The sequence below is a fragment of the Pongo abelii genome, chromosome 19, assembly GCF_028885655.2.
Source record: "Pongo abelii isolate AG06213 chromosome 19, NHGRI_mPonAbe1-v2.0_pri, whole genome shotgun sequence".
NCBI classification, from domain to species: domain Eukaryota; kingdom Metazoa; phylum Chordata; class Mammalia; order Primates; family Hominidae; genus Pongo; species Pongo abelii.
In genome coordinates, this window is record NC_072004.2 from 74,950,478 (window position 1) to 74,978,050 (window position 27,573).

The 27,573-nt window shown below is 40.8% G+C and overlaps 2 protein-coding genes and 1 long non-coding RNA gene across 8 annotated transcripts in view; 1 reads left to right on the plus strand and 2 right to left on the minus strand.

The window, feature by feature from the left end:
* Positions 1-11,065, minus strand: LOC112129715 (uncharacterized). Of its 2 annotated transcripts, none has more exons than XR_010138000.1 (3): positions 10,751-11,065; positions 915-1,016; positions 1-344 (listed from the first exon to the last, which is right to left on the minus strand). It is a non-coding gene; the product is annotated as an uncharacterized LOC112129715 (long non-coding RNA). The 2 variants fall into 2 exon arrangements; XR_008515627.2 differs by lacking the exon at positions 10,751-11,065 and adding an exon at positions 8,812-10,207.
* Positions 10,180-27,573, plus strand: part of MEIOC (meiosis specific with coiled-coil domain) — a 19,358-nt gene continuing 1,964 nt past the window's right edge. The window contains exons 1-7 of one of the 5 annotated variants that reach the window (XM_054537100.2): positions 10,235-10,522; positions 11,027-11,161; positions 16,222-16,376; positions 19,262-19,366; positions 20,253-22,113; positions 23,269-23,403; positions 27,230-27,437. In XM_054537100.2, coding sequence (XP_054393075.2) covers positions 10,454-10,522; positions 11,027-11,161; positions 16,222-16,376; positions 19,262-19,366; positions 20,253-22,113; positions 23,269-23,403; positions 27,230-27,437 — 2,668 coding nt within the window. In that variant the 5' untranslated portion in view covers positions 10,235-10,453. Of the gene's footprint in view, positions 10,523-11,026; positions 11,162-16,221; positions 16,377-18,996; positions 19,023-19,261; positions 19,367-20,252; positions 22,114-23,268; positions 23,404-27,229; positions 27,438-27,573 lie in introns of those variants that run through there. The other 4 variants (XM_024235334.3, XM_054537103.2, XM_054537101.2 and 1 more) reach the window with 4 other exon arrangements.
* Positions 24,399-27,573, minus strand: part of CCDC43 (coiled-coil domain containing 43) — a 20,088-nt gene continuing 16,913 nt past the window's right edge. Inside the window, exon 6 of the transcript XR_008515626.2 lies at positions 24,399-27,389. The gene's annotated coding sequence lies outside the window, so the exon portion shown is untranslated. The remainder of the gene's footprint in view (positions 27,390-27,573) is intronic.

The window sequence follows — 27,573 nt, forward strand, 5'->3', positions numbered from 1 at the left end:
TTGAATCAAAGTGAAATATTTATTTTTGAATAAAGGAGATAATAGCATTAAAAAAGTTCAATAGTTAGAGGCTACCATATTGAACAGTGCAGAGCTCTTAGGTTGGTGCAAAAGTAATTGTGGTTTTTGCCATTACTTTTAATAGAACAATGTTTTCAAACTTAAGTTTGCATCAGAATCACTTGATTCTGATTTTAACAGTCGTTAAAATAAAGATTGCTGGGACCCATCCGCAGAGTTTCTGGTTTTGGCAGGGTGCAAGAACTTCCATTTCTAATAAGTTCCTGGGTGGTGATGATGCTGTTGGTTGAAGGACCACACTTTGAGAACCACTTATCTAGAAGCTGGAGCAGTAAGAAAAAGTAGAAAAGCAATTAGGAGCCAGGGATATGTAAAAGAAAGTGGTTTAAAAAAAAAAAAAAAAAAGGCCAGGCACAGTGGCTCACGCCTGTAATCCCAGCACTTTAGGAGGCTGAGGCGGGTGGATCATTTGAGGTCAGGAGTTTGAGACCAGCCTAGCCAACATGGTGAAAACCCCATCTCTACTAAAAATACAAAAATTAGATGGGTGTGGTGGTACATGCCTGTAATCCCAGCTACTCGGGAGGCTGAAGCAGGAGAATTGCTTGAACCTGGGAGAAGTAGGATGCAGTGAGCTGAGATCGTGCCACTGCACTCCAGCCTGGGTGACAGAGCGAGACTCCCTCTCAAAAAAAAAAAAGAACTAGGCCAAGCAAGATGGCTCATTCATGCCTGTAATCCCAGTACCTTGGGAGGCCAAGGTGGAAGGATCACCTGAGCCCAGGAGTTTGAGACCAAATTGGGCAACACAGGGAAACTCCCTCTCTACAAAAAAAAAAAAAAAAAAAAAACCTAAAAATCAACAAAGCATGATAATGACTAGTCCCAGTTACTTCAAAGGTTGAGGTGGGAGAATCGCTTGATCCCAGGAGGTCGAGGCTCCAGTGAGCTGTGATCACACCACTGCATGCCAGCCTAGGTGACAGAGCAAGACCCTGTAAAAAAAAAAAAAAAAAAAAGCACTAAACAGTGAGATACCACTACATATCTATTACAATGGCTAGGCCAGGCATGGTAGCTCACGCCTATAATCCCAGAACTTTGGGAGGTCGAGGTGAGCAGATCATCTGAGGTCAGGAGTTCGAAAATACCCTATCCAACATGGTGAAACTCCGTCTCTACCAAAAATACAAAAAAAAATTAGTTGGGTGTGGTGACATGTACCTGTAATCCCAGCTACTTGGGAGGATGAGGCAGGAGAATCGCTTGAACCCAGGAGGCAGAGGTTGCAGTGAGCTGAGATCGTGCCACTGCACTCCAGCCTGGGCAACAGAGAGAGACTCCATCTCAAAAAAAAAAAAAAAAAAAAAGAAAAGAAAAAGAATGGCTAAAATCCAAAATACTGACAATTCCAAATACTGGCAAGGATGTGGAACAACAGGAACTCTCATTCATTGCTGGTAGGAATGCAAAATAGTATAGCCACTTTGGAAGATAATTTGGCAGTTTCTTACAAAACTAAATATACCCTTACCATATGATCCAGCAATTGTGCTCTTGGGTATTTACCCAAATGAGTTGTAAACTATGTCCGCACAAAAACTTGCACACTGGTGTTTATAGCAGTTTTAGTCATAATTGCCAAAACTGAAAGATGTCCTTCAGTAGGTGAGTAGATAAACTGTGGTACATCCAATGAAATATTATTCAGTGCTAAAAAGAAATGAGCTATCAAGCCATGAAAATACATGGAGGAACCCTAAATGCATATTACTAAGTAAAAGAAGCCAATCTGAAAAGTCTACATATGTTATGATTCCAATTCTATGACATTCTGTAAAAGGCAAAACTATGGAGATAGAAAAAAAAAAATCAGTGGTTGCCAGGGGTTGAGGGGAGGGAGGAGTGAAGAGGCAGAGCATAGAGGATTTTTAGGGTAGTGAAACTATTCTGTATGATACCAAAATGGTGGATACATGTCACTATATACTGTTCCAGACCCATAGGAAGTACACCACCAAGAGTGGATCCTAATGTAAACTATGGACTTTGATTGATAATGATATGTCAATGTAGGTTCATTGATGATAACATATGTACCATTCTAGTGCAGGATGCTGATATTGGGGGAGGCTGCATCTGTGAAGGGGCAGCAAATCTGTATATGAGAACTCTTTGTACTTCCCTCTCAATTTTGCCGTGAACCTAAAACTGCTCTAAAAAATAAAGTCTTTTTTGGGCTGGGCACAGTGGCTCACACCTGTAATCCCAGAACTTTGGGAGGCCGAGGCAGGCGGATCACCTGAGGTCGGAAGTTCAAGACCAGCTTGACCAACATGGAGAAACCCCATCTCTACTAAAAATACAAAATTAGCTGGGTGTGGTGGTGCATACCCGTAATCCCAGCTACTTGGGAGGCTGAGGCAGGAGAATTGCTTGAACCCAGGAGGCAGAGGTTGCAGTGGGCCAAGATCGCACCACTGCACTCCAGCCTGGGTGACAGAGAGAGACTCCATCTCAAAAAAAGAAAAGGAAAGAAAAGAAAACAACATTAATTTTCACTTTTGAAGGGATAGCAGGAACATGCATATTAATATTACAGCATCTTTGATAAAAACCAATCTATTTGGCCGGGCATGGTGGCTCATGCCTGTTACCCTAGCACTTTGGGAGTCTGAAGAAGGAAGATCCCTTGAGTCCAGGAGTCCGAGACCAGCCTGGGAACACAGTAAGACCTTGTCTCTACAATAAATACACAAAATTAGTGAGCATAGTGGCACACACCTATAGTTGCAGCTACTCTAGAGGCTGAAGTGGGAGGATCCCTTGAGTGCTGGAGGTCAAGGATGCAGTGATCCAAAAAAAGACCAATGAATTCAAGTGTCTACCCCCTAACCCAAACAGAAGCAGACCCTAAATCTTTCAGGGTGTCATCCTAAGCTAAGTAGAAATCTAAAAGTTTCCTAGAGCACAGATAAGAGCGACCTAGCACTCCAGCCAACCAGAAGGGGAAAAGCAGAACATAAGCTTACTTTCTACAAAGGAAGCAGCTATACAAATTATGCCAGAGAACTAGAAAAACACTAATTTGAGTATCCAAAAAGGGGGAAGTAGTTCCAAATATTTCTAATAAAGAGCATTCTGTAAGGCTTCCAACAAGCTATTAAAGGTTGAGAAAACCTATCTGGCAACCCAGTTAATTTCAGGACACATAATTACAGGAACTTAGTCCCTCAAGTCAGAGATGCCTGTGAGGAATTGCACGGTTTGAATCACAGCAGATTTGCAGCCTATTTAAGTTTTTGGACCACTAGAAAACTTGAAAAACAATTCATTTAATATAGTTGAGAGAATACTTAAAAATCCTACATCAATTCAATTATATACTGACTTAGAATTATATGATTACTTCCTATGGAGGGTTAATTCCCTGGCATTTAGGTTGAGCCCCTACATATACCTTCAATTTTCAAAAAACAAAAAAATACTTTATTTGAACTCAAAGGTTTACTTATGAGAATAATGAAATCTTACTTAGATTAGCACTGAAAATATTTCTTGGGGATAGGCTTTTTAAAATGAAACCCATAATTTATTTTTGTTACAAAAGGAAATGTTTACGTCCCTGTTAAAGTACAAAAAGGGTCACATTAGTGTACCTGAAGAGTACTACATTTTACATTGTCTTCCAGAGGTGGAAAAAAAAAAGAAGTTAACTTTTACATAGACTTAAAAGAGAAAGTCTGCATTCTGCACTAAGTTTTTTTGAATGGAATAAGTTTAAATTGTCCTCAGTTCTAGCAAAGAATGTTCTTAAATATCTTTCTTTAAAACTCCAATAGTAGGGCCGGGCGAGGTGGCTCATGCCTGTAATCCCAGCATTTTGGGAGGCAGATGGATCATCTGAGGTCAAGAGTTCGAAAACAGCCCCGCCAACATGGTGAAAACAGCATGGCCAACATGGTGAAACCCCATCTCCAGTAAAAATACAAAAATTAGCTGGGCGTGGTGGCGGGCACCTGTAATCCCAGCTACTTGGGAAGCTGAGGTAGGAGAATCACTTGAACCTGGGAGGTGGAGGTTGCTGCAAGCCGAGATTGCACCATTGCCCTCCAGCCTGGGCAACAAGAGCAAAACTCTGTTTCAAGAGAAAAAAAAAATCCAATAGTAATATCAGATTCACTTAAATATCCCCAAAATAGTAAGTGGAAAAAAAAGTTTTTTACTTGGGAAGCCGAGGCAGGCGGATCACAAGGTCAGGAGTTCAAGACCAGCCTGGCCAACATGGTGAAACCCCGTCTCTACTAAAAATAGAAAAATTAGCCAGGCATGGTGGTGTGTGCCTGTAATCCCAGCTACTCAGAAGGCTGAGGCACGAGAATTGCTTGAACCCGGGAGACGGAAGTTGCAGTGAGCCGAGATCGTACCACTCCAGCCTGGGCGACAGAGTGAGACTCCAAAAAAAAAAAAAAAAAAGAAAAAAAGAAAAGAAAAGAAAAAGAAAAAAAAGTTTTTTACTTGAGGGCAGCATCATTCTGAATTGGATCAAATTTACTGAAATGTAATTAATCTTATTGTATAAACATGTCTTTCGTCATTGTCCCTGTATAGAAAAAATAAATGGAGAAAGAGGGTCAATAGTCTCTCCCTCCACAAAATTTTAAGTTCAGATCAAGGCAGAGAAGACATAAAACAATTATTTAAGTATTCCTAACTCTTTCTCACTTTAATCTGAGGTTTGTATATATGTCTGAGTAAGACTGGGAAACCAACCCCACCCAACCCTCAACACACAAGTTGAAAATGAGATCTTCCAAAAGAGAATGAAAGAACTGAAAGAACTAACTACATATTATATACTTACTCTGTTCATAACCAAAATGTTTTCTTTGTCAATGTATTCACTTGAATTCAATGGAGTGTTAAATTTGCCAGTAATTTTTATTTCTACGACAAACCATATTAATACACGACAAGACAGTATGACTTCAAAAAATGAGCCAAGAACTTAAATAGGTATTTCTCCAAAGAAGATATACCAATAAGCACATGAAAAGATGGTCAACATCATTAGTCATTAGGGAAATGAAGTCAAAACCACAATGATATACCAATTCACATCCTCTAGGATAGCCATCTTTTTTTAAAAAAAATTTTTTTGAGAGATGGGGTCTCTCATCTCTCATGCACTCCAGCATGGAGTGCAGTGTCATGATCACAGCGCACTGCAGCCTCAAACTCCTGGGCTTAAGGGATCCTCCCACTACAGGCTCCAGACTAGCTGGGACTACAGGAGCATGCCACTGTATCCAACTGGCTTTCTAAAAAAAAAAGAAGAAGAAGAAAGAAAACAAAACAAAAAGGCTGAGTGCAATGTCTCACACCTGTAATTCCAGCACTTTGGGAGGATTGCTTGAGGCCAGAAGTTCAAGACCAGCCTGAGCAACATAGAAAGATCCTGTTTCTACAAAAAAAAAAAAAAAAAAATTTAAAGAAAGAAAAAGAGACTGGGTGTGGTGCCTGTAATCCCAGCACTTTGGGAGGCTGAGTGGGGAGGATCACTTGAAGCCAGGAGTTTGAGTATTCAGTAAGCTATGATCATGCCACTGTGGTCTACCAGTCCACCCTGGGCAGCAGAGCAAGATCCCATCTCTCTCTCTCTGTGTGTGTGTGTGTGTGTGTGTATACATATATATATACACACACATACAGTAATACATATATATAGTAATTTCAGATTACCATAGATTACTATATATAGATCTATACAGAGATATATAAATATATATAGATCTATACAGAGATATACAGATATATATAGATCTATACAGAGATATATAGATATATAGATCTATACAGAGATATATAGATATATATAGATCTATACAGAGATATATAGATATATATAGATCTATACAGAGATATATAGATATATATAGATCTATACAGAGATATATAGATATATATAGATCTATACAGAGATATATAGATATATATAGGTATATACAGAGATATATAGATATATATAGATATATAGATATATCTCTGTATATATATATAGATATATAGATATATATAGATATATAGATATATCTCTGTATATATATATAGATATATATAGATAGATATACAGAGATAGATCTCTCTATATCTATTTATATCTATCTATATGTATAGCTATAGAGAGATACATTTTAAAAAGAAAAATAGGCTGGGTGCAGTGGCTCACGCCTGTAATCCTAGCACTTTGGGAGGCCGAGGCAGGCAGATTGCCTGAGCTCAGGAGTTCAAGACCAGCCTGGGTGACATGGAAACACCCTGTCTCTACTAAAAATACAAAAATTTAGCCAGGCGTGGTTGTGTGTGCCTGTAATCCCAGCTACTTGGGAGGCTGAGGCATGAAAATCCCTTGAACCTGGGAGGCGGAGGTTACAATGAACCAAGATCATGCCACTCTACTCCAGCCTGGGCAACAGAGGGAGACTGTCTCAAAAAAAAAAGAAAAAGAAAGAAAGAAAGAAAAAGAAAAAATAACAAGTGTTGGTGAGGATGTGGAGAAATGGGAACTCTCATGCATTGTTGGTGAGAATGTAAAATGGTGCAGCCACAGTGTAAAACATTTTGGAATTACTCAAGACATTGAATACAATTGCCATATGTCCCAACAATACTACTCTTAGGTATATACCCAAAAGAATTGGAAAAAAAAATAAATCAAATACTTGTACACCAATGTTTCTAGCAGTACTATGCACAATAGTGAAAAGTTGAGGGCCAAGTGCGGTGACTCATGCCTGTAATCACTTTAAGAGGTCAAGGCAGGCAGATCACTTGAGATCAAGAGGTCGAGACCACCCTGGCCAACATGGTGAGATCCCGTCTCTATTAAAAATACAAAAATTAGGCTGGGCATGGTGGCTCACACCTGTAATCCCAGCACTTTGGGAGGCCGAGGCAGGTGGATCACCAGAGAACAGGGGTTCGAGGCCAGCCTGGCCAACATGGCAAAACCCTGTCTCTACTAAAAATACAAAAATTAGCCAGGCATGGTGATCCATGCCTGTAATCCCAGCTACTCAGGAGGCTGAGACAGGAGAATCACTTGAACCCTGGAGGCAGAGGTTGCAGTGAGCTGAGATCATGCCACTGCACTCCAACCTGGGTGACAGAGCAAGACTCTGTCTCAAAAAAAAAAATTAGCCAGGTTTGGTGGCGCATGCCTGTAATCCCAGCTCCTGGGGAAGCTGAGGCAGGAGAATCATTTGAATGATTCCTCCAATAAGGGGAAGATTGCAGTGAGCCAAGATTGCGCCTGCACTCCCCCCTGCAGCACAGAGCAAGACTCCGGCTCAAAAAAAAAAAAAAAAAAAAAAAAAAAAGGGTGGAAACCACCCACGTGTCCATAAACAGATGAATGCTTGAACAAAATGTGGTATATCCATACAATGGAAACTTAGTCAGCCATAAAAAGGAATGACATTCAGGTATATGCTATAACATGAAGGAACCTTGATGACAAGGTTTATTTTACCGTAGTAAAATAAGCCAGGCACAAAAGGATAAATATTGTATGATTCCACTTATATATGGTACCTAGAGTAGTCAAATTCATAGAGATAGAAAGTAAAATGGTGGTTGCCAGGAACTGGGAGAAGGGGGCATGAGGAATAATTATTTATGGGATGCAGAGTTTCTGTTTGTGATTAATGAAGTTCTGAAACTGTAGAGCAGTCATGGTTACACAACATTATGAACGTGCTTAATGCCACTTAACCAAACACTTAAAAATGACAAATCTTATGTATATTTTACTACAAAAATACATAAGGGGATTCATAGTTTTTCAAAATTCTTCTAGGGAGTATAGGAAACGGGGAAAAAGCCAGTAGTCCTCAGTGCAATGAGCCCTACACCGGCAACTTTAAGGCTGAGGCAGAGAAATGTAACTGTTCGAGCCACACCACCTGGTCAGCTTTTTTTAAGTGTGTGTGCCTGTGTTTGTGTGTGTGTGCATGCACATTTTGTTTTTCCTTTTTGTGGAGCACTATATAGCCTAGGCAAATCTCAAACTCCTGGGCTCAATCTATCCTCCTGCCTTTGCTTCCCTAAATGCTGGGATTACAGGTGTGAGTCCAGCAGCTTTTTTGTTTTCTTTCTTCCTTTTTTTTTTTTGAAACAGGGTCTTGCTCTGTTGCCCAGGCTGGAGTGTGATGGAGTGATTATGGCTCACTGCATCCTCGAACTCTTCGGCTCAGGTGATCCTCCCATCTCAGCCTCCCAAGTGTAAGTACCTGGGACTACAGGCACACACCACCGCACCCAACTAATTGTTAATTTTTTTGTAGAAAGGAAGTCTCCTTATGTTGCCCTGGCTGGGCAACTCCTGGGCTCAAGCAATCCTCCTGCCTCGGCCTCCCAAAGTGCTGGGATTACAGGCATGAGCCACTGCACCCAGCCTTGGTGAGCTTTCTGAACTCAAAACTGAGTAGAGACCTGAAGTAACTATCAGGACAATATGGGTCAATAAAACTCATCCTCCTACTTCCATTCGTGTCTGAGTTAAAACAGTATCTTCCACTTAAGTGCTCATTTCTCAAGTTTTGATTTTAAATATAAAAACAGCCTAAAGGTGCTTACTGTGTTTACTTCTTTTATATTTCAACTATCTGATTTTTTAGCAGTGTCTGGGGACAAAAACTAGCATTTCTCTGAGACCTCACATCCCCAATCTGACTGCCATGTGAATGGTTTGTTGGGTGCCTGGAATGGCTTCTTTATGTAAGCTCTCACCTGTAATCCCACACTTTGGGAGGCCGAGGCGGAGGATCACTTCAGGCCAAGAGTTCAGTTCAAGACCAGCCTGAGCAACATAAGGAGATCCAACCCCCCACCCCCATCCCCACCTCCAACCCCAGCTCTACAAAAAAATTTAAAAATTAGCTGGAGCCAGGCGTAGTGGCTCACGCCTGTAATCCCAGAATTTTGGGAGGCCGAGGCGGGCGGATCACGAGGTCAAGAGATCGAGACCATCCTGGACAACATGGTGAAATTCCCGTCTCTACTAAAAATACAAAAATTAGCAGGGCGTGGTGGCGTGGGCCTGTAGTCCTAGCTACTCGGGAGGCTGAGGCGGGAGAATCGCTTGAACCCGGGAGGTGGAGGTTGCAGTGAGCCTTTGCGCCACTGCACTCTAGCCTGGCGACAGAGAGACTCCGTCTCACCAAAAAAAAAAAAAAATTAGCTAGGAGTGGTGGCACACGCCTGTAGCCCCAACTACTCGGGAGACTGAGGCGGGAGGATCACTCGAGACCAGGAGTTTCAGACCAGCCTGGGCAACATAAGGAGACCCAACCCCCCCGCCCTTCAGCTTTACAAAAAATTTTAAAAATTAGCCAGGAGTGGTGGCTCCGCGTGCCTGCAGCCCCAGCTACTCGGGAGGCTGAGGCGGGAGGGTCGCTTGAACCCGGGTGTTCAAGGCTGCAATGAGCTATGATAGCGCCACTGCACTCCAGCCTGGGCGACAGAGCAAGACCCTGTTTTACACAGACAAACAAAAACGAACAAAAAGGTCACAGCGAACTTTGTTCAAAAGTCACATTAACACTCAAATGCCTTAACCCCGACTGAAAGCCCGGGCTTAGGACACAGGGCAGCTCTCCCTCAAAAAGGGGTCTCCCAGCAACACCCAATCCACAAGTTGCTCCTCGCCCTCCCCAAACCGGCACAAGATATTAGTCTCTGGGCAGCTCCAACGGATTCTGAGAGATACGGGAGGGACTAAGGGACAAATATGAAATGTCGGACAAATGAAATGTGTGCAACGGCTAGGTTTTGGATGATAAGCCAGTTGCTGAGCGACTTCTCAAATCTTCCAAGTGCCTCCAACACCTCTCCCACCCGGTAGGGCTGCGCTCTTTCGCTCTTTCAACCATCCACGATCTGCCTCTCCGCTGTCCTATCAGCAAATCATCGGGCCGGTGCCTGCCAGTCCGGGCCAATCCCGAACACATTTACTTTGAGCGGGAAAAGCTCAGAAGCGGCGAGAGAGCGTGGGCCACTAACCGCCCCTTCCTCTCCTTGTCTCTGGGGGGTAACGGAGCCTGGAGTGGTCGCCCATTGGATGGGCATCGGGCCAATGGCCGGGTGCGAAGCTGTGGGGGCGGGCCTCACAGCGGAGCGGGGCGGGGCGCGCCTGTGCCGTGTCGCGTGCCGAGCCGCGAGCCCCAGGCAGGCCAGGTAACGGCCTCTGCCCCCGCCCCTCCCTCCCCGCTCCCGCTTCCCCTACCCGCACACTGGCTCCAGGCAGCGCCCGGGCGGCGGAGGCGGCTGCGGAGACGGCGGGGTGCGGGCTGAGGGAGCCGGGCCTGGACGCCCCCCCTCACCCCCGTACCCCAGGAACTGTGCCTTGTCCAGGAGAGGCTGGGGGGGCCCCATGGAGGTGAGACGCGGAGACACCTGCCCGCGCCCTCACCCCTCAGGCCTGAGGGAGGAAGGACTTGAGGTAACGGATGAGGAAGGGCAGGGTCCAGGGGGTGGCCAGGCTTGCAAGAGGCGACAAGGAGGAGAGGCTGAGGAGGGGGCGCGTCCCCAGACGGGGCGGCAGAGGCGGGTCGTCGGTGGGGAGGCCGGGCGGGGGGGCGCGGCGCGGGCTGACTGGACCGGCCGGACGGAGCCCGGGTCGCCGCGATTCCCGCCGTCGCGCTGAGGCGGTGGCCGGGGAGGGGCGCACCTCGGGGTCGGCACTCAGGGGTCGCCGCGATTCCCGGGAAGCAGCCGTCGCGCTGAGGCGGTGGCCGGGGAGGGGCGCACCTCGGGGTCAGCACTCACGGGGCCCGAAGGGAGAGTGAGAATCCCGAGGCTGGAAGCGCGGGCCCCCAAATTCGTGTCCTCTGATAGGGTTCGGAATTGAGCCGAACGGCCGAGGTGGAACAGGTGTCGGGCCGTTTCAGCTCCGGCGTCACCCTCTTGACCACTTTCTGATATTTCCTATCCCCGTGTGCTGCAGCCCAAAGTCGCGTTCGCCGGAGGTGCGAATCGCTGCTGGAACCTCGGCGCCGACGCCGGCAGCAGGTTAACCGACGTCTTCGGCAGCGTGATGTTGACTGGCTCCGCTTCCTTCTACGATTGCTACAAATCGCAGGTCCTTTAGTAAACTCCGCCTCTGTTAGACGATTTATTCTCAAATTGATTTACTCGAGCCACCGATTCATAGGTGTTTAATGGCTCCACAGTTAAGGAAGAGAAAACCGGGGACAACTTTTTTTTTTTTTTTTTGAGACAGGGTCTTGCTCTGTCTCCTAGGCTGGAGTGCAGTGGCGCCATCTCCGCTCACTGCAACCTCCGCCAGCCGGGCTCAGGCGATTCTTGTGCCTCAGCTTCCTGAGGCACGCGCCACCACGCCCGGCTGTTTTTTTGTTTTGTTTTGTTTTTGTTTTTGTTTTTGAGATGGAGTTTTGCTCTTGTTACCCAGGCTGGAGTGCAGTGGTGCGATCTCGGCTCACCGCAACCTCCGCCTCTTGGGCTCAAGCTATTCTCCTGCCTCAGCCTCCCGATTAGCTGGGATTACAGGCATGCGCCACCACGCCTGGATAATTTTGTATTTTTAGTAGAGACAGGGTTTCTCCATGTTGGTCAGGCTGGTCTCGAACTCCCAACCTCAGGTGATCCGCGCACCTCGGCCTCCCAAAGTGCTGGGATTACAGGCATGAGCCACCGTGTCCAGCCGTTTTGTTTTGTTTTTTGAGACGGAGTCTCCTTCTGTTGCCCAGGCTGGAGTGCAGTGGCTCGATCTCGGATCACTGCAACCTCTGTCTCCCCGGTTCAAGCAGTTCTTCCGTCTCAGCCTCCCCAGTAGCTGGGATTACAGGCACCTGCCATCATGCCCGGCTAATTTTTGTATTGTTTTTAGAGACCAGGTTTTGCCATGTTCCCCAGGCTGGTCTCGAACTCCTGGGCTCCAGCCATCCTCCCGCCTCGGCCTCCCAAAGTGCTAGGATTTCAGGCCAGAGCACCCAGCCCAGAAACAATTTTTTTTTTTTTTTTTTTTGAGACAGAGTCTTGCTTTGTCTTCCAGGCTGGAGTGCAGTGACACGATCTCGGCTCACTGCAAGCTCCACCTCCCAGGTTCATGCCATTCTCCTGCCTCAGCCTCCCGAGTAGCTGGGACTACAGGCACCTGCCACCACACCCGGCTAATTTTTTGTATTTTTAGTAGAGACGGGGTTTCACTGTGTTAGCCAGTACGGTCTCGATCTCCTGACCTTTTGATCCGCTCGCCTCGGCCTCCCAAAGTGCTGGGATTACAGGCGTGAGCAACCGTGCTGGCTACAATCTTTTAAATATAGTGTTTGCAGAATACATACTTTGCTTTGAAAATAAGTTAAAGGCCGGGCGCCATGGCTGGTGCCTGTAATCCCAGCACTCTGGGAGGCCGAGGCGGGTGGATCACCTGAGTTCGGGAGTTCAAGACCAGCCTGGCCAACATGGTGAAACCCCATCTCTACTAAAAATACAAAAATCAGCCGGGTGTGGGGGCGGGCACCTGTAATCCCAGCTACTTGGGAGACTGCGGCGGGAGAATCTTAAACCAGGGAGGTGGAGGTTGCAGTGAGCCAAGATCATGCCACTGCACTCCAGCCTGGGTGACAGAGCGAGACTCCCTCTCAAAAAAAAAAAAAAAACAGAAAGAAAAAAGGAAACAAATTAAGGAATAAGATTTTTCATTGATTCGTTTCCACCTTGTCCTTAGCATAACATAATGCCAGAAATGTAAGAAAATCTACTTATTTAGTAAGATCAAAATGTATTTTTTTCCTTCAGGCATTTATTGCAAGTTGGTACAAACACATTTTTGATAATTTAAAGGTGAAAATTTCACTTTACTCCTTTATTTTCTGGTTTTAACAATGTCTTAAATTATATGCTACCACTTACCTCACCAAGACATTTAGATTTATTAATCAAAGGAAATAAAGCTTGGGTAATGTAAGTAATTTTCATTTGAAATTATTTAACCAGGACATCAATGTTGATATTGTTGTACTTTGAATTATAACAATATCTAGAAATAAATTATTTTATTTAATCCACACTAAGAATCTTGTATATTATTATGCCATTGTACAGATTGAGGAACTGAGCCTCAGAGAGCTTGATTTGTGCCCTAAATGACAAAGCTGAAGTGGAACCCAGACCATAGTTCCACGGCTCTCTGCAGTGTTTACATCCGGACTAAAATTTACTTGGATTTAATTTCAGTTCACTGTTTTAAGTATGTTAAGGATATAAGTGATACATTTTAAAGTTAATCCAGTTAATATGCCCACTCAAATATTTGCATATTTCCTGGCCTCTGTTAACGAAAGGGATGCAGATATTTCAAGTATGATTGTTTGAATCCACCACATTACTTTAGTTGTTTTAACCCAAGAATACAAAAGTTAAGTCTGTCCTTTAAAAGGATTTTTATTTGTAATATTCAAAATGTATTTTAAAATGTAAAATATACTTGAAAGAATACTCCCAAAATATTTTTAATTTCCAATACTGTTTATTCATTTGACATTACATAATCTGAAAATGTTCCTTTTGTTTAAGCAACTATTTCAAAAAGATGAACAATTATTTATGTCACTTTGGATACTTCACACATAAGAGTGGGCCTATGATGATAACTTTAGAACTCAAAGGATAAAATTAGGAAAGAAAGATAAAAAGCCTTTGTAAAAGTTGCTGCTAACCAACAAATTCTGGAAAGGTAGTTTTTAGTTTTAGCTCTCAGCAAAATCCCTTCTGTGTTTCCATTTCCTCAACTTGAGAATAGTCGTAATATAAACTATAAACAGAAAAATTATAATGTGTGGGTTTTAAATAGAATCATAACCAGAACTTAAACAAATGGTTATAAAATATTTTTAGATTCTTGAAGATGGATGATTGGGAGGTATTTCTTAATGTTCATATTTTGTTGGTATCGTATAACGTTGTATAGTTTAAATGTTTTTCAGTGATCATATCTATTAGGAACAAAAATTTAGAAATATTAACAGAATAAAAGCAATTAGAAAATACTTTTAGCCAGAATTATATCTTTTCCTTTTTTCCTTATTTAATTTAATTAATTAATTAATTTATTTATTTATTTTGAGATGGACTCTCCCTCTGTTGCCCAGGCTGGAGTGCAATGGCTCAATCTTGGCTCACTGCAACCTCCTCCTTCTGGGTTCAAGTGACTCTCCTGCCTCAGCCTCTTGAGTAGCTGGGATTGCAGGCACCTGCCGCCACACCTGGCTAATTTTTGTATTTTTGTAGAAACGGGCTTTCACCATGTTGATCAGGAGTTAAACTCCTGACCTCAGGTGATCCGCCCACCTAGGCCTCCCAAAGTGCTGGGATTACAGGTGTGAGCCACTGCGCCCGGCCAGAATTACATCTCTTCTGCATTTATAAGAAAATGCTATTTTCATTGTGTTTATGTCTGGGTATTTATAGTTATTGCATCTCAGGTTTTAATAGTTACTTATCTGGAGAGTTAAAAATTTTGAATTTATACTTTCAGTCTTCTTTAAGGAAGCATTTTCTAGAATAAACAATGTATAAATTAGCTTAATCTTTTTTTGTTTGTTAAATTCACTTTCCCTACATGGTCCCTTTTGGAAGGAGGCAGGGTTTAAATCATTAAAATCTTAAAACCCAAGGCCTGGCAAAGTGACTCACACCTGTAAGCACTTTGGGAGGCCAAGGCAGGAGGATCGCTTGAGGCCAGGAGTTTAAGACCAGCCTGGGCAACACAGTGAGACCCCATTTCTATTTTTTTTTTTTTTTAAAGAAACTTAACACCCAAACTTCTTGTTTACTCAAGTTCATTACAGAAGCATTCACCGAGGCTGTGTGCAATGGCTCATGCCTGTAATCCCAACACTTTGGAAGGCCCAAGGCCTTGGGCAGATCACTTGAGGTCAGGATTTGAGACCAGCCTGACCAACACGGTGAAACCCTAAAACTCTCTACTGAAAATACAAAAATTAGCCAGGCATGGTGGCAGGTGCCTGTAATCCCAGCTACTTGGGAGGCTAAGGCAGGAGAATCGCTTCAACCCGGGAGGCAGAGGTTGCAGTGAGCCGAGATCTCACCCTCTACTCCAGCCTGGGCAACAGAGCCAGACTCTTGTCTCAAAAAAAAAAAAAAAAAAAAAAGATACTGTATAAAAGGCCCTGCAATAGGAGGAAAAAGACCTTGAGTTTTGGTTTTAGATTTGTTACATATTGGCTGAGTGACTTGCAGCCTCAGTTTCCTTGTTTTTAAAGTAGAGATAATACTCATGTCACAAGGTTTACTGAATATGATAATATATGTGAAATTTATTTGAATAGTGTAAAATTCTATATAAATATACATTAACTTTTTTCAGAGATTGGGGACATTAAGACTGAATTTTATTTATTTATTTATTTTTGAGACAGAGTCTCGCTCTGTCGCCGGGGATGGAGTACGGTGGTGCTATCTTGGCTCATTGCAAGCTCCGCCTCCCAGGTTCATGCCATTCTCCTGCCTCAGCCTCCCAAGTAGCTGGGACTACAGGCGCCCACCACCACGCCTGGCTAATTTTTTGTATTTTTAGTAGAGACAGGATTTAGCCAGGATGGTCTCATCTCCTGACCTCGTGATCCACCCACCTCGGCCTCCCAAAGTGCTGGGATTACAGGCTTGAGCCACCGCGCCTGGTCCCAAGACTGAATTTTATATATAATGTATTAAAAATAACATTGCTAGTATCCACATAATGCTTATCTATTCAAAAAAATACAAAAAACTACAATAATTGTAGGTATTTTATACCACGGACCAGCAACAAGGAACCAGATCTGCCAGATGCCTGTTTTGTAAATAAAGTTTTATTGCAGTGCAGCCAAACCCGTTTGTTTATTGTCTATGGTTGATTTAGTGCTGCAGCATTAGAGTTGAAAAGTTTTGACAGCAACCTTAATGGCCAGCTAAGCCTAAAATATTTACTATTTGGCCTTTTGCAGAAAAAGTTTGCCAATCCCTGGTATAAAGCAAGCTTAAGTCACTAAGTCTACATTTGAATGTAATTCTCCCAACTCTTACATCTGTGTTATTTCCCCTGATTTCTTATTTTTCTAATATTCTACAACAAATGAAGTTTTGATGTGTCTGATAAACATTTCTTAAAACTTTCAGAGTGAAGACAATGTAGACCTAAGGCAGACCTATACTCCATTTTCTTCAACAGAATATTCAAGTTCTGTAGATTCTTCACTTTTCTGTGCACCATGGTCTACTTATGGAGATGATATTAAACAACCTTCTAATTCTCAGATCAATATAAAGAACAGGTAAATTAATTCATTTCTCAGGGTAATTGAGGTATTTTTAAATTTAATTACATAGGAACTGAGGTTTATTTGCTCTCTGTTCCCTACATCATCATTTTACTGTTGTGGCATTTTGTGTTTTTCAAACTTTTAGGAAAGTGTAAACTGGGCAGTTATTAGTGTATAGTTTTTACGGTGTTTTGTTTTGTTTTGTTTTGTCGAGACAGGGTCTCGCTCTGTCACCCAGTCTGGAGTGCAGTGGCGAGATCATGGCTCACTACAACTTTGAACTCCTGGGCTCAAAGCCATACTCCTGCCTCAGCCTCCACAGTAGCTGGGACTACAGGTATGCACCACGGTGGTCAGCTAACTTTAAAAAAATTTGTTGCCTTTTCAAGAAACGAGGTCTCACTTTGTTGCCTAGGCTGGTCTTGAACTCCTGGCCTCAAACCATCCTCCCACCTTGGCCTCCCAAAGTGCTGGAATTACAGACATGAGCCTCTGCCCAGCTAGGTTATTAATTTAAAAAGTTCATTAGTGGGAACATTTAGTGCATAAATCTTAAGTTCTTCTTTCTAAAGATGACTTATATGAATGAGTTAAAACTTTTAGATGTTTTTGTAATCCAGTTCTAAATTTTCCATTTTTTTCCTTCACAACTATACAACAAACAGGGTTTTATCAAACATAAGATATTTTAAATTATTTTTCTGTTCAATTCCACAAATAATAAGGGCCCCCTGTACATCAGATGCTTTTCTATGGGGGATACCAGAATTTAAACATGGCAAATATTATCCTTACCTTTATAATCTTGATGATGATGATGATGATGACGACGATAACTAGGATCTTATGGGAGCCTATTGCAAAGAGGAGCCCTAAGGGAGTGACATCTATCTTTAATTATATATGAGAGCTATTTATAGAAGCTGATGCATCTTTAGTCTAACCAGGAAATAGTTATTTGTATTTATTAGAAAAGTGTTAAAAAATTAAAATTCTTGGCAAATTCTCTAAAATAATTTTATTAGAAAGTCTATATAATACATAATTCTACAAAAAACAAAAATATTTTTAAAGTTGATATATGCTATTGAAAAAATTCAAGCCTATTCTCAGCTTTTGGCTAAGATCAAGTGAAAAAATTCAAACTTTTCAGAAATATATATCAAGAAAAGTGAAAGTCTGTCTTAACCTTCTCCCCCCGCCACCCAATAACAGCTGCTAGCAGTTTGGTATATATTACATTGAATACTTTTTTAGATATATACTAATACATAATTACACAAAAAAGCTTTTATATTGAACTTTTATGAGATAACACATGTAGTAGAAAAGGTATTGGACTTACGGGGAGACTATTTAGCAAGTATATAGTAGTTTGGCAAGTCATATACCCTTGCAAAATACAAGTTTCTTAATATCTCAAATGATCATTCATTTATTCAACAGATAATGAATGATAACTAATGCTTACCTTTCCAATGTTATGAAGATCAATTAAATATGAGTGTTATGCAAATATAAGGCATTTTATTTCTAAAATATCCCAACACTATGAAATGTTGAAATATGAAAAAACAGGAAGTTACAATTTATTATAAAACAACGTACAGGGCCGGGAGCGGTGGCTCACGCCTGTAATCCCAGCACTTTGGGAAGCCGAGGTGGGCAGATCACAAGGTCAGGAGTTCGAGACCAGCCTGACCAACGTGGTCAGGCTGAAAATACAAAAAAAAAAAATTATCCAGGCGTGGTGGCACGCGCCTGTAGTCCCAGCTACTTGGGAGGCCGAGGCAGGAGAATTGCTTGAACCTGGGAGGTGGAGGTTGCAATGAGCAGAGATCGCACCATTACACTGCAGCCTGGGGAACAGAGCAAGACTCCATCTCAAAAATAAATAAATAAATAAACAAACAAACCAACAAATAGACGTACAGGTTGAGCATCCCAATCTGAAAATCCGAAATCCAAACTGATCCAAAATCCAAAACTTTTTGAGTGCTGACATGATGCTCAAAACAAATGCTCATTGGAGCATTTCAGATTTTGGATTAGGGACGTTCAACCAAATATACAAATATACATTATATATTTGAAATATAATGTATATTTCCAGAATCCAAGAAAAAAACCTGAAATCCAAAACACCTCTGATCCCAAGCATTTTGGATAAGGAATACTCAACCTGTATTACTTCAAGGAAGAAATTACCCAAAAACTATAACAGGTAAAAGGTACCAATCTACCATGTGCTTGTGGTTTTTACATTTTGTATTTAGTCAGTATCAGTCACTAGGTGGATTTCTGGGATATAAGGAACTCCATCCAGTCATGCTTTGCAAGGATTAGGGATGGCTCCCAAATCTGTTACATTTAAGGGACAACTGCAAAATTGCTATGATGTCTAGGATGACCATATCGCATTTCACTTTTTTATCCAATATTAATATAGAGTCACAAAAATAGAATAGCGCATCAGGTTCATATGGTTTTCAAATTGCAAATGAGGAAGCTGAGCGGGTGTTGATGGAATAATGTATAATAAGACAAGACTTGCTTTCAGGAGCAGCTATGATACCAAGCATGTCTGTGACATCATAGATGAGAGATTTATATCTTGGTCACCTAAAATGAAAAACATGTGTTGTGGAGAAATAAGAGGTAAGCATACACTGTAAGTTAGATATAGGATTTGAAATGGAGAAATATTTATGTGGAAAAGACATTTCCGCATAAAAATATGTAGAAAAGAAAATATTCTTGAGTTCTAGTCTCTTCTTTATTTGAAATGATGGTGTAGATTCAGTCCACCTATTTTATAGATAAAGATGGTAAGGTAGGATAAGTCTGGAAAGAGTAATCAATATATTGTATTTCAGCACGAATTCATTTATTTTTAGGATTCAAACAGAAAGAAATGACTATGGCAGTGAAACAGACTTATATGGACTTGTGTCTAACATTTTGGAAGAACAAGATAAGTCACAGCCATATTTTGCTGAAGGGTTAGTATATAATCTATATAGTATATAACAGGCTTTTAAACTAACATACACTAGTTTACCCTGTTTATTAACTTTTATTTTTACTTAATAGTGGATCATCTGACAGTAGGTATCTTAATTCAAATATTGTTTCAAGGAGACTTGATTTTGCTGAAGTATTTGCTATATAATTGGAAGTTCAGTCTAAGGTTTTGTATAAGGACTTTCATTGAAAAATTATTCTTGCATAATTCAGAGCTATTTCCCTTGAGTTCATGAACTAAAGGTTGGCTTAAAGAATATAAATTCAAGGGAACTTTTATACATAGATCCCAAAGAATAAAACTCATTACTACTATGCAGAAATACATATGGATTTTATTCATGTGTTAGAAAATTTTGTAATGTTTTAATTGTTTCATTGAAGTGTGGAAGCTATATTACCCAAATATACTATTTCATAAATAGGGAAGTATGTAGCACACATATAACCAATTAAAATATTTTAATTTCAGAAAGTTTAAGCAAAACACATTTTTTTCATTAAAAAAACTGTGGTCAACAATGCTTTTATATAATAACCTAAGCAAAGGAAAAACTTATTTTCTGCTTACTATAGATAAATAATAGATCTAAGACCATGAAGTCACATATTAGGCCTTAGTTATTGTCTCTTGGGAAAGTACATTGAAGACATTAAAATGCGTATTTATATAACATATAGCACATTTCATGTGATAGATAATTATCTGGAGCTAATGGTAGCTTATAAAGCAGAGTTGAAAGGGATTAGAGAATGGTGACATGCGGCAAGATAAATGTTTTTGAAGACCTTTTCTCACTTTTCCACTGAGGAAATAAAGTCTTTAAAACCTAAGTTGTAATTAAATATATTTATTTGTTCTAGGACCTGCTCCTCCAATTTAAAGTCAGTTTGGCCAATGAACACAAGCAGATTTGCAGATCACCATGACCTCTTAACAGAAACCAAAAGGCCAATAGATACAGCCATCTCTCAGCAAGCTTTTTGTAGTGGTGAATCTGTGTCAGCAATGGAAAAGCAATACCTGCATAACAGTAATCTCACACCACAACAAAAAATAGATGAACTTTATCATGGATTTACTGGTTTAGACCTTGAAGAACAATGGATGTACCCCTCACGAAGTGATCATTCTAACTGTCACAATATTCAGACAAATGATACAGTTAAGACAACATTCCAAGAGTATCCACTTATCAAAAACTGTTTTACACCACAAACTGGTCTGTCTGATATCATGAAAGAATCAGGAGTTGATATCTACCCTTATGGAAGAGACAGAATATGTACTAAAGGTCTTGAAGCACCACTACAGCAAAAAAGGGCAGAGATGTTTCTTTCTCAATTTAATAGATACAATGAAAATGTAGATTATTGTAGATACCCAGAGTATGTTCATCCTAATAAGGCTAAGCTTAATAAATGTTCAAATTTTAGTGTCCAAGATAGCAAAAAATTAGCCAATGGCACACCTGAAACACCAACTGTAGAAGCAGACACCTACACAAAGTTATTTCAGGTTAAACCAGCGAATCAGAAAAAAATGGAGGAGACAATCCCTGATCAGCAGAATTTCACATTTCCGAAAACTACGCCACATCTGACGGAGAAACAGTTCGCAAAGGAAGCAGTATTCACTGCTGATTTTGGCTTAACATCAGAATATGGACTAAAACCTCACACAGCTTGTCCTGCTAATGATTTTGCTAACGTCACAGAAAAGCAACAGTTTGCTAAACCTGATCCCCCACATTCTGAGTATTTTAAATCAGTGAATTTATTATCAAACTCAGCAACATCTTCAGGAGGTATCAATTTAAACAGACCAACTTGGATGAATGTTCAAACAAAAAATAACACTCCTATTCCTTATCGAAATCAAGGTAACTTGATGAAATTAAATAGTCATTTAAATGCAGCTTCAAAAGGTTCTAACCATTCTTCAGATTTCCCCCAACTATCATCCACAAACTTAACCCCAAATAGCAATTTATTTCAGAAACATTGCCAAGAAAACCCTTCAGCATTTTCTAGTTTTGATTTTAGTTACAATGGTGCAGAAAGAATCCAATCTGTCAATCACATAGAAGGACTAACAAAGCCTGGAGAAGAAAATCTCTTTGAATTGGTTACAGATAAAAAAATAAAGCAGCCAAATGGATTTTGTGATAACTATTCAGCTCAGCAGTATGGGATAATTGAAAATATAAACAAACATAATTTTCAAGCCAAGCCCCAGAGTGGACATTATGATCCTGAGGAAGGTCCAAAGCATTTAGATGGCTTATCACAAAATACATACCAAGATCTACTGGAGTCACAGGGTCATTCTAATAGCCACAGAATGAGAGGTGGAGACAATAGCCGTGTGAATCGCACACAAGCGTCATGCTTTTCTAATAATTATATGATGGGAGATTTAAGGCATAATCAGGGTTTTCAACAACTTGGTTCGAATGGGTTTCCCCTAAGATCCACCCACCCATTTGGCCATGCAGTTGTTCCACTGTTGGAGTCCTATGACTTATTTTCTTATGATGACTTAAGCCATTTGTACCCTTATTTTAATGATATGATGTATGGTGATAACTCTTTTTCTGGTCTCATGCCAACTTTTGGATTTCAAAGACCAATTAAAACCCGTAGTGGACCAGCCAGTGAACTTCATATGCGTCTAGAAGAGTGCTATGAACAATGGAGAGCATTAGAAAAAGAGAGAAAAAAGGTAACACAAAGTTAACCATTTAGGAATAACAGTATGTTCCTTTTGCCTGTCTTCATTCTGTTTACCTTAGTGTAGTTTAAGAGTACTTGCCGTATTTTTTTTTGCTTTATTTGTTGTTGTTTTAAAGAGACAGAGTCTCGCTCTGTTGCCCAGGCTGGAGTACAGTGGCAGAATCAGTTTACTGTAACCAAACTCCTGGGCTCAAGCAATCCTTCCTTCTTAGCCTCCTGAGTAGCTAGTACTACAGGCACATGCCACCATGCCTGGCTAATTTTAACTTTTTGTAGACATTGGGTTTCACTATGTTCCCCACGGTGGTCTCAAACCCCTGGCCTCCAGCCATCCTCCCACCTTGATGTCACAAGTGCTGGGATTACAGGTGTGAGCCACTGCACCCGGCCAACTTGCCTTATTTCTGAGCTGAATTCTATAATGTCCAGGATTTGCTGTAAGTTCATGACTGTAAGGAATTAAGTGGGTTACTTAAAAACTAAAAATGGATGGGGTTGGCCAAAGGGAAGCTTAAATAAATGAAGACGAAAAATGCTTGACATTTTAAAGTTATTGTTATTTTAAGTTATTGTTATTCTGAAGTAGATTTTTTACCCCCTTAGTGGTTACAAGTTTATTTCTTTGAATTTTTTAGTGTTAACCTGTTGGTATACTCAGGTATTTTATTTGTATTAAGATGATAGCTGGGCGCAGTGGCTCACGCCTGTAATCTCAAGCACTTTGGGAAGCCAAGGTGGGCGGATCACAAGGTCAGGAGTTGGAGACCAGCCTGGCCAACATGGTGAAACCCAGTCTCTACTAAAAATACAAAAAATTAGCCAGGCGTGGTGGCGGGCGCCTGTAATCCCAGCTACCCAGGAGGCTGAGGCAGGAGAATCGCTTGAACCCGGGAAACGGAGGTTGCAGTGAGCCAAGACTGAGCCACTGCACTCCAGCCTGGGCAACAGAGCGAGACTCCGTCTCAAAAAAAAAAGATAGAAAAAGACTATGGTATTGTGGTTTACATTTGTTGCCTTTTGATACCAAAACAGAATTTTCATTTAAAGTGGTAATACTTTGTTTATTAGGCTTATGAAAACTATTATTCATGGTCGAATCATATTTAGAAAATTCTACATCTAAAAAGTATGTAATTTTTTACAGACTGAATTAGCCCTTGCCAAGAATTATCCTGGGAAAAAAGTATCCAGTACTAACAACACTCCAATTCCAAGGCTGACTTCCAACCCATCTAGAGTTGATCGCTTAATTGTGGATGAACTTCGAGAACTAGCCAGAGTAAGCTGTAAAAATAGATAACAGTGGATGGATTTTTTGTTAAATTTTTTTTAAATTTCAGGCCAGGCGTGGTGGCTCACTCCTGTAATCCCACCACTTTGGGAGGCCGAGGCGGGCAGATCACCTGAGTGAGGTCAGGAGTTCGAGACCAGCCTGGCCATTATGGTGAAAGCCTGTCTCTACTGAAAATACAAAAATTAGCTGGGGGTGGTGGCATGCGCCTGTAGTCCCAGCTACTCGGGAGGCTGAGGCAGGAGAATCATTTAAACCCAGGAGGCAGAGGTTGCAGTGAGCCAAGATCATGCCACTGCACTCCAGCCTGAGTGACAGAGCGAGACTCTATCTCAATAAATAAATAAATAAAACTCTCATCAAGTTTTAGAGCTTTGAAGGGTTTTAAATCACATTTACATCTAACTCTCTGAAATATATTTTTTTCATGTTTGGTCCTAGAACTATAATATTTAGGAAAGGGGCTGGGTGCAGTGGCTCACACCTGTAATACCAGCACTTTGGGAAGTGGAGGTGGGAGAATCACTTGAGCCCAGGAGTTTGAGACCATCCTGGGCAACATAGGGAGATCCTGTCTCTACTAAAAATTAAAAATTAGCTGGACATGGTGGCGCATGCTTGTGCTACTCAGGAGGCTGAGGTGGGAAGATAGTTTGAGCCCAGGAGGTCAGGGCTACAGTGAGCCATAACCACACCATTGCATTCCAACCTGGGGAACACAGCAAGATCTTGTCTCAAAAAAAAGGAAAGGGAAAATAGTCCCACTCAATCATTTTAAAAGTAATTTTCGTAATTTAAATGGTTCCTCTTGAAGCTCAAATTGGCAGTGGAGCTAATCCTCAACTGAAAGAATTTTTTAAAAAGCAAAAACCATTTTGAGTATTATTTATGGAGAAAGTCTCATTTCTTTGTCACATTTGTTTTCCAGCTTGATGAGCAAGCTGTGCTTACATAAGATGGTAACTTAATAGGGAATTACTATCTTTCCTTTTTTTTTTTTTTTTTGAGGCGGGTCTCACTTTGTCACCCAGGCTAGAGTGCAGTGGCATGATCTATGCTCACTGTAGCCTTGACCTTCTGGGTTCAAGAGATCCTCCTGCCTAAGCCCCCAAATAGCTGGGACTACAGATGCATGCTACCACACACATCTAATTTTTGTATTTTTTATAGAGACAGGGTTTCACCATGTTGCCCAGGTTGGTCTCAAACTCCTGAGCTCAAGCAATCCACCTGCCTCAGCCTCCAAAAGTGCTGGGTGTGAGCCACCACCAGCCAACAAAATACTTTTGTTTTGGCGAAGTAGGATATGACTTCAAGTCAAATGTTGTAAAGAATCCTCATGTTAAGTCATTTTATAATTTAATGATTATTCCTATTATCTTCTTTGTAATTTCAGAATTTTCTAAGCAACTTAGGGTAGGTAAACTTTTCCTTTTTTGACCTTCCTCTCTTAAAAACTTAGTTTTCCAAATAAAATTTGATAAAGATTCTTCCTGGGAAAAAAAATGCAGCAAAACAGATTACGTCTTTTATTGAATAAAACCATTTTAGGAATTAGAAAAATCAACATGAGTCAAATTTGAAAATCTGTACAATGGAATTTATCCATGGTACATTCAGAGCCTAACATATGAGGTACAGCCAGATGTTAATAAAAACTTCAGTCTTTTATTATTTTAAAAAAAAACTGTTCCAAATTAAAATTTCTTTATCTCAGTAATACATTTCTAGGAAATAAAGGATGACATACTGTGGACAGTGATATACTTTTCCCAGCTTTGCTTATACTTCACATTAATTTAGAAGGATATGTTTATGCCTGTTATAATAATTTTATTTTCTTTACAAAAATTAGCTGTGCATGGTGGCATGTGCCTATAGTCCCAGCTACTCGGGAAGCTTAGGTAGGAGGATCATTTGAGCCTGGGAGGCAGAGATTGCAGTGAGCTGAGATGATGCCACTGCATGCCAGCCTGGGACAGAGTGGGACCCTGTCTCAAAAAAAAAAAAAAAAAGTCATTTTATCTATACTTAGCAACATTATTTCATTAACAGAGGATTTAAAAATTACATTTTCGCCAGGCGTAGTGGTTCATGCCTGTAATCCCAGCACTTTGGGAGGCCAAGGCGGGCGGATCACAAGGTCAGGGGATCGAGACCATCCTGGCTAACATGGTGAAACCCCGTCTCTACTAAAAATATAAAAAATTAGCCGGGCGTGGTGGCAGGCGCCTGTAGTCCCAGCTACTCGGGAAGCTAAGGCAGGAGAATGGCGTGAACCCGGCAGACGGGGCTTGCAGTGAGCTGAGATCGCACCACTGCACTCCAGCCTGGGTGACAGAGCAAGACTCCGTCTCAAAAAAAAAAAAAAAATTACTATTTTCTAGTTTGCTAGCTTTGTAGAATTTTGAAAAAAAATATTTTTAAAACTTTATTTAAAAATCACCTGTGCAGACTTTTCTCTTTTTTTGAGATGGAGTCTCACTCTGACAAGATCTTGGCTCACTACAACCTCTGCCTCCCGGGTTCAAGCAATTTTCCTGCCTCAGCCTCCTGAATAGCTGAGATTACAGGCATGCACCACCACACCCTACTAATTTTTTGTATTTTTAGTAGAGACAGGGTTTCACCATGTTGGTCAGGCTGGTCTCGAACTCCTGATCTCAAATGATCGCCCGCCTCGGCCTCCCCAAAGTGCTGGGATTACAGGTGTGAGCTACAGTGCCCAGCCCCAATCTGCACATTTCTTTACTCTTTCTTTATCATTTGCTCAAATTGATTGTCTTACTTAAAAATAATTAGTAGTTCCCTGGAGGTGTTTTTAGTGTGTTTTGTTTTCCCCTGAAGGATCTGGCTGATACACAGTTGAAAGGAAAATATTTAACATACGGAATAGACTTACTATGAAGAAACTTAATACGAGTTTGAGGTTAGAGAAACATTAATTCCAGTGCCATTAGTTTCTTGAGAAGCTTTTTCCCCCTATATTCTCCAGTCAGTGAACACCAAGTTCTACTATCAATTGTTAAATCATTTAACTCCCAAAGATAATTATTGTATTTACTTGATCTTCAAATTGCAATTATTCAAAAAGTTCTCTTTCCATGTACTTTCCAAGTTTAGAATTTGAAACAAGTTAGGCATATGAAACATACTCCCCCTACTGACCTAATATATCAGTGCCCTTTTTTAAGTTTCATTATCCAGAGGATTGAGAAGCATCCTAATTTTCTTTAGCAGTTTTGACAGTTACAGGAGTCATTTTGTATTATTTTAATGTAAATTTAAATCAGTATTTTCTGTATTATGGATTCCTTAAAGCTATCACTAGTCAGTATTACTATCTGAATATTTCTGATTTCCAAAAAGGGAACATTGGAGGCCCAGAAAAATTAAAGACTTGTTGAGGTCAGAATTAATCAGTCAAGTACTTCTCTTTTTAGCTCAAAACTTTTTCCATTAGATTACAATACTTCCTAACAATGCTGTTTGCAGGCTGGTCTCTTATTTGTCAAAAACAGTATCAGATCTTGTATTTGTACTGTTAATGACATGGTAATGTTTGAATATTTAACATTTTCATTGATGCTTATTTTCAGTAATCAACTACCACATATTTTTAGAATTAACATAGACAAGTAGATAGAAAACACTTTCCATTTTTGTTTCCCCCAGCATGGTGTCAGGACACAGTAAGCATTCTTTGATTTATTGAATGAATATTATTGCTGTCATCTCTATTCTGCTTCACTGAAGATTTGTTTTTACTTAATGGCAGGACATGTCTTATCAAAATTTAAAATGCTTCCCTCAGGTTGTGACTTTACTAGGCAAAATGGAACGTCTTCGGAGTTCTCTTCTTCATGCCAATATCTCTACTGCTCTTGATAGACACTTGGAGTCTATTCACATTGTACAGTCACGTAGAAAGGATGAAATTGTTAATGCTTCCAATCGGCAAAGGCAAGGAGTTCCTAGATGCCAAGATGACAGAGGTACAAATATTAATGCATATTCTTGTGGTAAGTCAGTGTGATAATTTAGGTATTGATAAAATCAGATTCTGAGGTTGAAAGATTAGATTTCTAAAATTAACACTTATCTACAGAATAAATTGGTAAATAATCTCCACATTATTTACTCCAAAAGTATTTCCAT